Source organism: Saccostrea cucullata, unplaced genomic scaffold (genome assembly GCF_032062105.1).
Source record: "Saccostrea cucullata isolate Sc308-1 unplaced genomic scaffold, CSIRO_AGI_Scuc_v1 ctg5354, whole genome shotgun sequence".
In the NCBI taxonomy this organism is placed as follows: domain Eukaryota; kingdom Metazoa; phylum Mollusca; class Bivalvia; order Ostreida; family Ostreidae; genus Saccostrea; species Saccostrea cuccullata.
Genome location: NW_026939239.1, coordinates 808 through 16735, shown reverse-complemented (window position 1 = coordinate 16735; position 15928 = coordinate 808). Strand labels below are relative to the sequence as shown.

The following is a 15928-nucleotide window of genomic DNA, read 5'->3' as shown; positions in this document are numbered from 1 at the left end:
TCGCAAGATGGCTCTGCTTTTATTTAATCACTCGTGTTGCACGATAAATTGAATTAAAAATGCCATCTAAACTTGATGTATTTACATGTATAAAAGTTGGGAACCCCCCCCCCCCCCCCCCCCCCCAGTTTCTAACGACACAACATTAGAATGAAGTAGAATTCTAACAGTTCCTTCAACTATGCATATCAGAAGTTTTCGTATATATTAGTATACGGACTTAAGAGTTCTACATCATCCCAGGTACAAAATGGACCCTAAGGGTTTGATGCTCCTTTCGCACTCTTAAAACCTGTAGGTTAAATTCAGTCTCTGTCCCAGTGCAGCGTCAAAGACTTGTTTAACACGGATAGTGACAGTTCTCTACCTAAGTCTTGAGCATTTAAAGTAAATGTCATGAGTCTTTAGGATCTAACGTCCCGCGTTAGACGTTGGTCAGTAATGTAACTATGCATAAACACTTGACCATAAGTGGATGATCTCTTTATCTGGTTGAAAAATCCTTAAATGGGGTAAAGCAACATTCAATTATTCAATTAAATCACATATTACATATAGGAACCCCTCTCCTCCTTACCAGTTTATTTTCTAAGACAGGACTACTCTTCTCGTAACGTATATCGATACTATAAAAAAAAAGTGTGATGAATAGATTGAGTCCTCTCAGTTTTAAAAGACCCATGCAGTTAACAAAATATGGATAACATGTTACTTGTACGGAAGTGTCCATATAAAAATATGTGTGTACCTATAGGAAAAAAATATTACACAAATAGGAAATGTAGAACAAAGTTCAAAAACAACAACAAATAGGGAATGTTCCTTGTAAAATTCTGAGTGATGTTTAAATCTGCATTTAGTGTCTGACTTCCTCTTGATTTGATACACAAGAACACGCTTTCCATAAAATTTATTTAGATCGACATATTTTCATTGAATTATTTGACTTTAAGTGCATTTCGTATAATTTTCAAAAGTTTATACGAAGAATATCCTAAGCTTTCATGATTTTCAAAAGATATGATGAAGAGTAATTAACCCCCCTTTCAAAATTAGATTAAATTTCTTCTCCTACTTGTTTAGTTTATTTTTTGTTAAAGGAAAACAAATTCAAAGATTCGATTTCAGCGATTAACAACATTTATTCTTAAACATTTCCTGGTTGACTGAAAATATTGAGACATGCATAATTAAAAAATTAACACAAATCGTCCTAACACAACTAAAAGCATGTTATCTCTATCTCTGGTTTAAGTTCCTCTACTTCACTTATTTCAACTTCTCTCTGAATATATTCTTGCGAGATGCTATATGGTCTCTCTGCTACTTCGATAGATTCTTTTTCACAATAAAGCTCTTCTTCATTCGATACCTTGTCAAAGCCATTTTCTCTTAAATTGGGAGCAAATTTAAATTCAGAGAGTTGAGATTCAGAAGTAGATCGGATCAATCCAAGTGAACAATCAAGCCTTTCTTCTCCTTTGATTCGGCTAAAATCAAAGTTACGAGTCAAAGTTTGGAAAATATTATCTTCAGCTGTACCGGGTAGATTCAAACTTTCGCCTCCTGTAAGTGTAACAAACTCTTCATCAGTACCAAGAATAGCTCCAGTGCTACGCCAGTCATGATCATAGATAGCAGCGCTCTGTCTTTGTTTCAACAATAAGATGTTGTAATCACAGTTGAACGAGATCCTTTTATACATGCTTAGTCTCTGTGAGTTACTAGATCTATATTCGGATACACTATTTTCTCTTCTGAACTCGATAGACGTACACTGAGCGGGATTCAATTGCTGATTTAGTTGGGATTTCTGAATTTCATCATAGTCTTGGGTCTCTTCATCATAAGTCCTTGGTGTATCTCTTTGTTGAATATTTTTGTTCATCTTTTGATCGTTGACAGTTGCGTGATCTATTTGTAAAATAAGAGCAGAATATATGAATATCATTTTTTTAATAAATGGATTTAAATGATTTGATTCTTGATTTAAATTTTTAGACACGGTAATAATTTTTAGTTTCGAAACTTATCAATCCACCGAACAATTAATCCTTCCTTTTATTTTATCATCATTAAAGGATACGCATAAAATTATTACTTCTAGACACTTTAGCTGGTCCTACCTCTTGAATTTCAATGGATCCTTGATATGTCTTATTCACAGAAAAGTATTGTTTTAAAGATTCATGGAACCAATCATTTTTATTTTCTTTCTTACTTTTTTCATTATAACAAGTAAATACATGTCTATTTTACCTTGACTAGAACTTCTTGCATTACAAACAACAGGCATTCTACATTTAGGTCTGAAAAAGATATGAGATGACCAGCGTTTTTCATTATTGTAAAAATAAATATAAATTGAAAAATATCTTGTCTTTGTATTTGCCAAGATAAGTGATTAGGCATAATGTTATTTACTTGAGTGCATTAAAAACGCCACCAACAAATGCTGCTGCTATCAAAGCAATCAAAATTAAGGCAACCAACATCCAATGATTGTTCTGTTCTGTTTTATCTGATGATGGTGATGTTGATGATGATGTTGAGGGTTTTACAGATGTAGGAAATTCTGTTATTTCCTTAGGCCTCTCCGATGAAGCATATTCCAGTATACTGGTTGATGCTTTTGATTGAGGTAAACGTCCGTAATCCCGAACTGTAGTAATATTACTGATAAATGATGATGATGATGAAAGTTCTGAAATGTAAGGGAATACAGTAAGATGTAATTTTATTTAAGAAATAAGGCATCATTTTTAAACATCTATCGGGATATAAATACGGGTTGGTCACGAGATTAAATTCCATAAAGCCCGAAGCTGTTTATGATGAATTCAATCTCGTACCAACCCGTATTTGTAGCCCGATAGATGTTTTAAAATGATACCTTATTATTTATATTTATATTTGTGACTAATTCATACTTTATATTTACCTGATTGTGACTTTTAACGCGTGAAATGCATTGTTTTTTCAAACCCAACGGCATGTATGTTATCCACTGAACGCGCGTCGACCCTTTCTGGAGAAATTACGTCGAACGATTATCTATACGCACATCTATGACCTCTTGACCCCCAAACTGTATTTGTACAGTTATATTTACATTTGCAAATGTTTTGTTTTATATGACACTACTGAAAGCAATGCGTATCTTGTACTGTATAAATACAGGTAGGGGGTCAAGAGGTCATAGGTGTGCGTATAGATAATCGTTCTACGTAATTTCTCAGTGACGTCATAAAGGGTCGACGTGCGTTCAGTTGATAACATACATGCCGTTGGGTTTGAAAAATAATGCATTTCACACGTTTAAAGTCACAATCAGGTAAATAAAAAGTATGAATAAGTCACAAATGTAAATATAAGTAATAAGGTAACATTTTAAAACATCTATCGGGCTATAAATACGGGTTGGTACGAGATTAAATTCATCATAAAGCCCTTCGGGCTTTATGGAATTTAATCTCGTGACCAACCCGTATTTATATCCCAATAGATGTTTAAAAATGATACATTATTTCTTAAATAGATACGTATTGCTTTCAGTAGTGATATATAAAGGAAAACATTTGCAAATGTAAATATATAGGATTAACAACAATATTATTATTCTCAATCAGTCATCATTTAGCCATGCAGACATTTAGCATACAAATCGGTCATTTCAGGCACACATAACATGTAAGCTACAAGTATTTAGGCAGGGAGCGACACCTATCCCCAACCCTTTTCTTCCCTTTGATTTCTTTAGATAATGAGGGTGAAAGGGGATATCAAATACTTTGATCTTGATATTCAACATCATCTTTGCATTGATAATGTAAAATCTTAGACGTGCCCATAACACCATAATTGAAACCAGTTTTTAACAAAAAAAAAAATCTTTTCAGTACCTTTATCTACATTACATAACAGATTCATAGCAGATTTATGATATTAAATAATCAGGTAACATTGTTTTAATCTACTGGATGTTGTAGTCTCCATTTCTAGCGTCGAATTGTCCAGATATGACTCTGATTGTGTTGCCGTGTTCAGTGTTGAAATATCCATGGGGGTTTCCAACCGTCTTGACATTAGTTCAGTCTGTTGGCCCGACGTTATAACTTCTGTGGACACTTTTGAAATTATAAATCTAGTTTTTAAAGTTGCTATTCATAAAAAAAACTAAAAATACCAATAAAAATGCATGAATAAAATAGCCAAAACCTTTAAATATCTTTCGTATTTTTCATATATCCCAAATGAAAAAGAAATCTAACAAAATACTTTTAAAATATCTTCAAAACCCTACCAAAACATACTTTTGTATTTTGTTTGTACGTTTTGAAAGTGTTGCATTTAACGAAACATCAATGCAACACTTAATAGGATGGGGATGGCATGGTATTTTGTTAATGTTTCATTACAATGTTGGTGTTTTATTAATGTTTCTTTACACTCTGCAGAATGAAATTGCATTTTGAAAGTATTTCGTTACACTTGTGTGCATCCAAGTAATATTTTGTTAGCATTTCATTTGATTAACAGACATGTTTAGGGTTGAATTATCTAAGAGTAGTAAAAGCTTCCAAGAACAACTTATCTATTTACATCCTGTGTTAGACTAGTATTTGCGCCAATTTTCAAACCACCAGCACAATAGGTCAGAGAGAAACAAAGAGATTGGTGAAGGGACATGCACTGTTTTAGATATTATTGATCCCTGATTGGAAAAAGCAAAATCAGTATGAATCTGGATATAAAAGAGGTATTTATTATTGCATGTCATAAAGTTAATTCTTTTGTATTGGACTACAGTATAACCTTCAATCTGTGAATGTGGATGTGTATATGGCTTGTTTTTATTGGGTTTTGGTTTATTTTAAGATTGTCCTTTAATCCATAAACTAGCTAGCTTAGATCAGTTTTAAGCTTTGGATTAAGTGATATGAATTAAATTAATTATAATACTTGAAAATTCTGTGAAAATATATGTGATTGAAGAAGTCAATCCTTGAATTCAAAATACTGTGAAACAAGAAGTGTTTATAATGTATCAAAATAAGATTGTGTTTAGATTGTGTTTAAATGTTTTCAAAGACTTGTGGATTATAATTTTAAAATTCAAATTTAGTGGTTTATTGATGATTTGTTACTTATGATTTGCTAGTAGTTTGTTAGAGTGTTTTGTTAGCCTCATTTGAATGTGATTTGCTATACTATCGGAATACTTTCAAAACAGTGTTTTGTAAGTAGTTTGTTAGAGTGTTTCATAAGTAGTTTGTTATAGTGTTTTCAAAGTAATTTGTTATTGTGTTTTGTTAGCTCATTTGCATGTGATTTGCTATACTCGGAATATTTTCAAAACACAGCGTTTTGTAAGTAGTTTGTTATAGTATTTTGTTTCCCCCTTTTTTTCATTTGGGATATTCAGTTAAATTATATTTAAAATTCAAATTATGAACAGAGAAATACACCTTTCTGAGTAACATTTATCTGGCATCCATTTACAGGATTACAATGCTGTGATTTGCATTCGCAAGCAACCTGACAAAGACGGCCATAGAAACCCAGAATACATTCTTGTGAACAATTCAACCCAAAACTTCCCCATGGACACTCTGCATGAAAAAAAAAATCTTCAAAGCAAAAAATTATATCTTTATGTGAAGGAATATTTTGAAGGAAATAATACATCTAATTTAATTATCGTTCATCAAACATAATGTTTTTATTTCTTGGTTCATTGCACTCTTACATGTAATGCCTACATATTAGATAACTTACCCATACAGTCCATCGATTGGTTATCGAAGTAAAAGTTATATTTACATGTAGAACTGCCCCTAAAATTGAGAAATACATTTATTTTCTCCATTACAATAATTCAGCAAATTATATGTTCAATGTTAATTTTTCATACCTTTTGAATTCCAGAGTATTCAGCACTCCAGCGGTTTGGATCAATATCATTGTTGACAAATACCATTTCGTTTTAAAATTTACTTCCATTATTTTTTAATACATGCATTAGATGTAAATTTCGATAAGGGAAGTTAATTCTACAAAACCACCAATTAACGAAAATACCAGGAAAAATAAATGTTTAATTAAAACTGTCCTATAATATGACTTTCACTCAAATTAAATTGAATTATACTTTTAACAGCCATATATAGAATGTAGATTTATTCAATTTTTCCGTAACATCCTTTCTAAAATATATAAACATCCGGTATTATTTTTAAAAAAAAGTTTAAAAATTGATCGGAATGTGTTGTTATATTAAAACAAGAGGCCCAGGGGCCACAGCGCTCACCTGAGCACTTCAGGCTTGAATTTAACCCCCCCCCCCCCAAGCATTCATCATTTGAAAAAATAGTATCTACACTACCTGAGGATGATTCTATATAAATAACACTAATCGTAACTTTGAACTATTTGAAGAAGATTTTAAAAGGTTTACCTCAATATCCCTATGTAAAACTTGACACCCTAGTCCCAGGGGTCATGATTTGAACAAACTGAATCAACACTACCTGAGAATGATTCCACATGAGTTTCATCTTTCCTTGCTCAGTGGTTCTTGCGAAGAAGATTTTTAAAGATTTTTCCTATATATTCCTATGTAAAACTTGGGTCGGCCATTTTGGCCCCACCCTTGCCCCGGGGGTCATGATTTGAACAAAAGTGAATCTACACTACCTGAGGATGATTCCACATGAGTTTCATCTTTCCTGGCCCAGTGGTTCTGGAGAAAAAGATTTTTAAAGATTTTTCCTATATATTCCTATGTAAAACTAGGGTCGGCCATTTTGGTCCCACCCTTGCCCCGGGGGTCATGATTTGAACAAACTTAAATCTACACTACCTGAGGATGATTCCACATGAGTTTCATCTTTCCTGGTCCATTGGTTCTGGAGAAAAAGATTTTTAAAGATTTTTCCTATATATTCCTATGTTAAACTTGGGTCGGCCATTTTGGCCCCACCTTTGCCCCGGGGGGTCATGATTTGAACAAACTTAAATCTACACTACCTGAGGATGATTCCACATGAGTTTCATCTTTCCTGGTCCATTGGTTCTGGAGAAAAAGATTTTTAAAGATTTTTCCTATATATTCCTATGTTAAACTTGGGTCGGCCATTTTGGCCCCACCTTTGCCCCGGGGGGTCATGATTTGAACAAACTTAAATTTGCTCTACCTGAGGATGATTCCACATGAGTTTCATCTTTCCTGTTCTAGTGGTTCTTGAAAAGAAGATTTTTAAAGATTTTTCCTATATATTCCTATGTAAAACTTGGGTCGGCCATTTTGGCCCCACCATTGCCTCAGGGATCATGATTTGAACAAACTTAAATCTACACTACCTGAGAATGATTCCACATGAGTTTCATCTTTCCTGGCCCAGTGGTTCTTGAGAAGAAGATTTTTAAAGATTTTTACTATATATTCCTATGTAAAACTTGGGTCGGCCATTTTGGCCCCACCCTTGCCCCGGGGGTTATGATTTGACCAAACTTGAATCTACACTACCTGAGGATGATTCCACATGAGTTTCATCTTTCCTGGTCCAGTGGTTTTTGAGAAGAAGATTTTTAAAATGCAATTAATTTTTTGCCAATTCATAATTATCATCTCTTGAAATAGGGCATGGCCCTTCATTTGAACAAACTTAATTCCCCTTTACCAAAGGATACTTTGTGCCAAGTTTGGTTAAAATTGGCCCAGTGGTTCTTGAGAAGAAGATGAAAATGTGAAAAGTTATCGTCGACGACAACGACGATGACAACGACAACGACTACGACAACGGCAGACAACGGACAAATTTTGATCAGAAAAGCTCACTTGAGCCTTCGGCTCAGGTGAGCTAAAAATTGTAACTAATGTTAACAAACATTATTGAGTCCAATAAATGACTGCACAATGCTGACTAATGAAAAGGGACACCTTAAAACAAGTTTAGAATATCTTCATCTTTCTACGTAGAATTTGACTCCCTGGACAATACCATATGTAGAAAAAATGACCCATTTTTGTACAAATTATGACCTTGGGTTCATTTCTTTCGTTGGGATAGTTGTAAAATGTCTCTTTCATATTTGATTTTAAAACTGTTTTTGGTAATAATATTCTTGTAACCCGATGCATTCGGGAAAAATTAAGCAGCCTTAACATAGTCGTACGTCCCAGTAGCGGGATGGAAGGTCATTTTTGCCGATATATAGAAAAGTAAATGATATTTTATTGAAATTTGTGGAGATCACGAGCTCAAAAGTCCATAGAACAAAACAAACTAGTGCTAATTGTAACGGGGACCGTTACAGATGTTCCCCAAACGCTCCCCAACTCCCTTTTGGTGCCATATTCCCTGTAAGCTTCATTAAATAAGACAAACTCGATGCATTTGAGACTTTAATAACGTTTACCCAGAAGTGTACAAAGTTCATTCAAATTTTGCGTGCGTATGTGAATGCATGTGCGTAATGACCATATCGTCTATATATTTTTATATACTAAATATTAAAGCATTTAATCCAAAAGTAATAAAAAGATACCCTCATTCAAGTGTTCTTTTTTTTATTTTGCTCATTTCACGTGCGCGCACGTGCATACATGAGCATGGTGACCATATCTTCTTGTAGATGTCCGTTACATCTATCAATGTTCTAAATCCCACCCTGTTTGGTTGAAAACCAAGGGAGTTATAGCTGTTTAAAGTTTCAGCCTATCAGAATGCAGCGCACGTACATGCACGTGTATGCATGTGCATGGTGACCACACCTTCTTGTAGTAGTCTAGTATATCTATCTATGTTCCAAATCCCATCCTGTTTGGTTGAAAATCAAGGGAGTTATTGCTATTTAAAGTTTAAGCCAATCAGATTGCAGCACACGTGCATGCACGTGTTTTCATGATAATTGCTATATATCTTGTTGTAGGATATCCTAATGCATGGCTATTTTCAAAATTTCAAAGGATTTCGTCAAAAAATAAGAAAGATATTGAGACTTTAGTTTCAGCCAATCAGAGCAAAGCGCACGTGCATGCGCGTGAGATCTTGCTATTTTGACCATGTCATATTGTCTATGCTTCTAATATATCCTTATATTATAAGTTTCAAAGCATTTCATCAAAAATTTAAAAAGTTACGCCTATATCAATTAAATCGGTCATTTCACATGTTGCACGTGCACGCTCTTGCAAGCACGTGCGCGCAAAATGACCTTCGTTCCGCAAATCTACATAACATGTCTACTGACCCTAAAAACATTTCACCTTAGTCGGATGTATAGTTTACGAGATCATTCCCGGACAAAAAAGTACCCAGGAAGAAGAAGAAAAATAATAATAACTAGACGAGATCTCGTTGCGAGCAACGAGTAGGTCTTCCGTCCGATTTTTCGATAAGATATGATTTTGACAATGATCTTTGTTAAATCATAATGATATCAAGACTTCTCTCCTTTGATTAAATTCTTTTACGTTCTATATATTGCATATTTAGAATGATTGTATAATGTTTAAAAGACAACACTGAGCATCTTTTACTCGATACCGCTTATCAAAATATTTACCCTTTTGGAGATATAAAGAATCCAAGAATGAGCATTTTGGTCCCTTATGACCTCTTATTACGTAACATATTATCACGATTTTACAATGCATTGATGCAGATTGTTATGATAACCCTTTCGTTTCAGTTATTTATAACAAAAAATTGATAAATAAAGAGTTATAGATGAGAGAATTTTGGCCCCTGTTTGCCCTTTATTTGAGGGGTCACACCCCTTTTCTTTATATCAAATGATAGAAAATCTAATTCTGAACAACTTTTATTATCTATCTTTTAACAAATTATTGATAAGTATCAAGATATCAGAGAAAACGTGTTAAATTTTGCGAGATATTTCCGAGCCTATTTTTCGGCTCAGGCGAGCTTCAACGCCTTTTGCGCTGGAAAGATATAGACTCAAAAAAGCAATTCAGCGATCCTTCCTCTACCTTCACTGAAAATCTCAAGTCAATATCTTTATTCGTTTTTCAGTGATTGCCAGGACAAGCCGACCCTCTAAAAATCATAAAATCGTCCATATCTCACGACCGGAAGTGACGACGTACATATAAAAAATTTCCAATAAGGTTCAGACCAATATCTATCAGATCTGAAAGTTTCGTGAAAATCGACCGAGCCGTTTCCGAGAACTCGCGTGCACAAAATCGGTAAGAAAAAAAAAGAATAATAATAATAATAATAATAATAATAATAGAGAAAAAGAAACCGAACGAAAACAATAAGGTCTTCCGTTGGAGACGGAAGACCTTAATAATAAGAAACAGAGTAAAAACAATATGTTCCCCAACTTCGTTTGGGGAACATAAATAGAAGAGATGCAAACACGGACCTTCATAACATCAGAGGTGGAATCAGGTACCACGGAGGAGTGAGCTTCCTCTGCCGACCGGTCACATTCGCCGTGTGCTCCTTGTCATGTTCAGGGGAAAACGGAAAACCCCGTGGACAACTTGGTGTGTAAGTAATGGCCTGACAACCAATATAAAAAAATTCAGTCAACATAAAGAAAACAAAGCTTCTATTTGCTAAAAACATGAAAAATGTGCCAAGTCAAGAAAAACGTCTGATGATCTTTTTTTCCTTATTTTGGCTTTCAAAGAAACTCTTGATAGGTGAACGTGTGCCCAAAGAAATTTATGTATGTCCCCCCACCTAGAATATCTTCCTACAATTCTGTATGTGAAGTATTCATTTCTGGAAACTTTTAAGTTGAAATAAAAAAATGAATTAAAAGTAATGCACTATAACTGACATCAATAATACAAATTGTTTCATCCCCATTAAAAGAAAATGTTTCGTATTAATGTTCTTAGGCTTTTAGAGCAAAAATATGCACATTTTTAATTTTTAGCCGGGCTTATTGCTCAAAGAGCAATTGCCGGCTTATGTCATTCTGTTCCAGGCAGGAAGTCAACTCCATAGTCGCCATTTGAAAGTTACGTGCAAACATATAGTTCTTACTCTCAACCGCTTTTGAGATAATACAAACACTAAATAAAGCAACAAAAATAAAACGAAGATTTATTTATATAAATTATTTATATTTATATAAATGAACATTAGTAGTAATAACTTTGAAAAGTTCAGTCCTAAGTCAAAGAACATAGTTCATTAGCGTAAGGATTTTTGATAATCAGTGTTATCGTAGTTCTCTACGAGGTAAAGCAGTAGAGGGAACCAGACTGGCCTGTTTGTTTACATTCAACTGTGGTACCAGATTAATTCTGATTCTGACAAAATCGGACCGTGGTATTAGGATTGAACAACTCACTGTCAGGGTCTTATTATATATATTGATAGTTTTAAAACTTTTTTTTTCATCAGAATGTAAACATGATTCCTGTAAAATATTCATTCTACTTTGTAAATGAGCCCGGTTCTCTGTACTTCTGATTACTTTGATAGTGAAACGGAAATTGGTTTTGTGATTTAGTTTCTTTTTAACGTTTTACCTATGTTCTTATATAAATTCTTAAACACTAAAATATATTAATTCTTAGATCATACAAGTAGTATGAAACTGCCTATGTAGGAGGCTGCACTGAGGTAATACATGTTGTGTTACGGGAACTCAGGGGACCTCTCTGGTGACGGAGTGGATAAACATTAGTTTGTTTCTTCTCTTGCATACGGTCGTAAGACCTGGATAAGGCAGACGGATGCAGGGGATGAACAGCTAAGTGTTTCACAGTACACCAATGCACGTAAGACCTGAATAAGGCAGTCACTTGGTTGTAGAGAAAGGTGGCATACCACAATTAGAAGTGGGAGAAGTGCCAAGATGCAGCAGTACTAGTGGAGTGGCAGGACTAGTGAAATTTACTTGCGGGAGACACCCGTTGACCACAGTTAGCGGTTGTCCAATCAAGAAGAAACCCATTGTATTTTTATATATTTGATTATAAACGTATTGGTCAACAGAAATCTGAGTTAACAGGTTAACGAACCTAAGTGTAACGCCTCGGTGATACAAGACATTTTACCACACACTCACCAAGCTCGGCCGCGTTGCACGTTACATTATTTGGTGGCAAGCGTCGGGATTTTGTTGACAATGGATTTACATAAGAAGGTGTCACAAACTATAGAGCGAATGGAGAAAGTCTAAGAGAGGATGAGAACGCCAACCAGTGACGGTGGTCAGACAAATGCAGCAAGCCAAGAGTATGGATATGCAACACACAGTACTTATAATCAACCGGCCGGTATGTCAGGAGATGTGTCATTTGACGAGTACGGCGCAAGGCCTAAAGTTAGATTTCCTGACGAAGGCAAACCAAGCTATACACCAAATGCTGGGGTTGACGACATTGTGACAAGCCATCTGTTTGACACGCCAAAACCACGGAGGCAATCAATGGGGACAGACAATGCGAAGACAGGCCATATAATCAAGCCAGCCACGTATGACGGAACCAGTTCCTGGCTTGACTTCAAATCACATTTTGAGGCTTGCGCTGTTGTAAACGGCTGGACAGAAGATAAGAAGGGTCTTTACCTGGCTGTATCACTGCGTGGCCAAGCACAGTCAGTGTTAGGTGACTTGCCAAGCGATACTGGACAGCACTATAAGACACTGTCCAGATCCCTTGAGGAGAGGTTTTCCCCTCCTAACCAAACAGATCTGTATCGTGTTCAGCTTAAGGAACGAAGGCAAAGAGCACCTGAGTCCATACCAGAGTTAGGTCAGGCCAATAGACGACTCGCCAATTTGGCCTACGCATCAGCACCTGGTGATGTGCAAGAAACTCTGGCCAAAGATGCATTCATAGATGCCTAGGGAGATGCCACAAAGTGTCAGGCGTTAAAAGTTTTGTACAGATGTAAAAATTGTAAATAATTAATCATATGCGGGACGCATATAATCTTGAGGGGAGGGTAATGAAACGGAAATTGGTTTTGTGATTTAGTTTCTTTTTAACGTTTTACCTACGTTCTTATATAAAGTTTTAAACACTAAAATATATTAATTCTCAGATCATACAAGTAGTATGAAACTGCCTATGTAGGAAGCTGCACTGAGGTAATACATGCTGTATTACGGGAACTCAGGGGACCTCTCTGGTGACGGAGTGGATAAACATTAGTTTGTTTCTTATCTTGCATACAGTCGTAAGACCTGAATAAGGCAGACGGATGCAGGGGATGAACAGCTAAGTGTTTCACAGTACACCAATGCACGTAAGACCTGAATAATGCAGTCACTTGGTTGTAGAGAGAGGTGGCATACCACAATTAGAAGTGGGAGAAGTGCCAAGATGCAGCAGTACTAGTGGAGTGGCAGGACTAGTGAAATTTACTTGCGGGAGACACCCGTTGACCACAGTTAGCGGTTGTCCAATCAAGAAGAAACCCATTGTATTTGTATATATTTGATTATAAACGTATTGGTCAACAGAAATTTGAGTTAACAGGTTAACGAACCTAAGTGTAACGCCTCGGTGATACAAGACATATCATCACACACCCAAGCTCGGCCGCGTTGCACGTTACAATAGTTTATCGTATTCAATACATTAAGTTTCCACTGTTGTCATTTTTGTTTAAAAAAATAAAGACCATTTTCTTTGCTGTTGTCAGAAAAAGAATCCTTGTTTTAAAAAGTTTTAAAATTGTAAATCTCCTTGATTTTACGTGCACTGGGTATATTATTCGCAAAAACTCAAATTCAAGTCATTTTTTTTTTGCAGACGTTCCATGTTATAGTGCCTTACTTAAAAATGGCACAAAAAAGGCTCTTATAAAGCATTTGCTTTCAAAGAAAAACTCCTCGATCTTCTTTGAATAAAGTGGCAAACTTATCATAAAAAGAGAGGAATGATTTGATTTGTGCAACAATTATACTTCATAAAATTATCTCTGCTTTTCGATACCAACTGGGAGACAAGTGATTACCAGTATCACATAATCTTTGTATACCATTTCACAGTGGCGTACTGTAATGAGTCTTCCACTTATAACCCCGCGAATTCGACTTAAGAAAATAGGAAAACTAGTGTACAGAAGAACAACATCGGGTTCACATTTATATTTTTATTAAATAGCAAACAAATAGCAATAAAATTATTGTCTAAAATATACATAAAGTATTTTACACATTAGAATCATGAAAAAAATATGTTTTGAAAAAAATCTTAGAAAAGCGAATAACTACCGTAAACCAATTATTATTCGCGACGACTTTATATGTATTTCGCGCTTTTCAAGGAGTAAACTACTTGGCGACGATTAATTTTCGCTATTAAGTTTTTTAATAGACATAAATTCTTTAATGACCTGTTCGCGGCGAGAAATATTCGCAATTTCGAGGCTTTCGCGAACGTCGCGAAAATTTCTCGCACGTGAATAAAAGTTGGTTTACCATATAGGGACAGCATAACCACGAGGTTGTTGTGAATGTTGTAACTTTAAAATGACTGGCGGGAAAAGTAAATGTAATCAAACCTGTGTATTTTTACCAAGATCTACAGCTCAAGTGCATTTAGTTGATTTGAAGACTTACCGGTCAGGAATAAGATTACAATGGAATGTTTGACAAAAGCATTTATAATATGTTAGTACGCCACTCAATTAATTATCAGGCATAAGTAGGTATATATCTATCAGTTGATTCGACACGCAAAAACATGTTGTACATATGTACAATTTATAAAACGAGGTAAATTATTGACAAAAAAAGTTACAATTGATGAAACAAGAATATCAGCAGTCTCGTTTAAAATAATCATTTCGTTAATTGTATGGTCGATAATGACCTTGTAAGCAAATAATTTATCGTCCATTTAAATGCTTACGTTTATTATACTTATTGTTAGTCCAATATTTAAATACTGAATCGACGACAGATTTTTCGATCATGACATGGAGCACACTGCGGATGTGATCGGTCAGCAGGGGATCCTCACTCCTCCTGGATATTTTACTTGAAGAAGACGTTAATGGTAATCTAACAACCAAGCTGATGACTTCTATTTTTTTCGTCAACTTCCCTTACCTATGCAGCAATATACCTTCATAACCTGCAAACAGAGTGTATATAGCTCAATTGATTCGATACGCAAGAGCATGCTCTACGTATGAACAATGTCAAAACGAGGTAAATTATTGACAAAAATTTCAGCTGTGTCTTTTAAAGTCATCATTTAGAAAGTTCTATGGTCTATACAATAATCTTGTCAGTTTTCTATACTTACTGTTAATTTATTATTTATACACTGAATTGATGACAGATTTTCCCGTTATTTCCTGAACATGAGTAGGAGCACATGGTGGGTGTGACTGGTTGCTTACTCCTTCATGTCTCCTGATCTCACCTCTGATGTTTTGGAGGTCCGTGTTTGCTCTGCTCCGATTTTGTATTGTTTTATTGACAGACTTTTGATTTTGAATACTTTTCGTTATCTCCATATGTTTTATTCTATTCGAGCAGTTTTTCAATAAGGACACAGATAAACCACTATGTTTCAATGCATTACTTTAACAGAATTAAAAGAAAATCTACATTATCTTTATCTACATTATATTGACTATGACATTCAGTTCTAATTAACGGCAGGTCCAACAAACTATTATAATTCCCATGAGTACAAGTTGTGCCAGGTTACTAGCTGATCTATATTTGTATTCATATGAAGCCGAATTTATTCAAAACCCTGTTTACAGAAATAAATAAAACACTTGCTGCGGTCTTATGTTTTGCAATTAGATAAATCATCGAAGCATTATCATCTTACAATAAATACGTTATTTCAATACATTCAATATATGAAGGCAACTGATTATTTTCTTCCAATGTAGACTATTCTGAATAAAAACACGAGTTAAGATAAACAAGAGCACGTTCTACGTGTACAAAAAAG

At 34.9% G+C, this 15928-nt stretch overlaps 2 protein-coding genes across 2 annotated transcripts; both read right to left on the bottom strand.

Annotated features, from left to right (window-relative positions):
• Positions 1-1173: 1173 nt before the first annotated feature.
• On the bottom strand, positions 1174-2796 carry LOC134252623 (uncharacterized). The gene is made up of 3 exons (XM_062735112.1): positions 2425-2796; positions 2260-2309; positions 1174-1914 (listed from the first exon to the last, which is right to left on the bottom strand). The coding sequence occupies exons 1-3, from the start codon at positions 2493-2495 to the stop codon at positions 1223-1225; spliced, it is 813 nt and encodes a 270-aa protein (XP_062591096.1). The 5' UTR covers positions 2496-2796; the 3' UTR covers positions 1174-1222.
• Positions 2797-3632: 836 nt separating this feature from the next.
• On the bottom strand, positions 3633-6327 carry LOC134252625 (uncharacterized). The gene is made up of 4 exons (XM_062735113.1): positions 5915-6327; positions 5779-5837; positions 5469-5612; positions 3633-4127 (listed from the first exon to the last, which is right to left on the bottom strand). Exons 1-4 carry the CDS (start codon positions 6001-6003, stop codon positions 3946-3948), a joined length of 474 nt encoding a protein of 157 aa, XP_062591097.1. The 5' UTR covers positions 6004-6327; the 3' UTR covers positions 3633-3945.
• Between the last annotated feature and the right edge of the window lie 9601 nt (positions 6328-15928).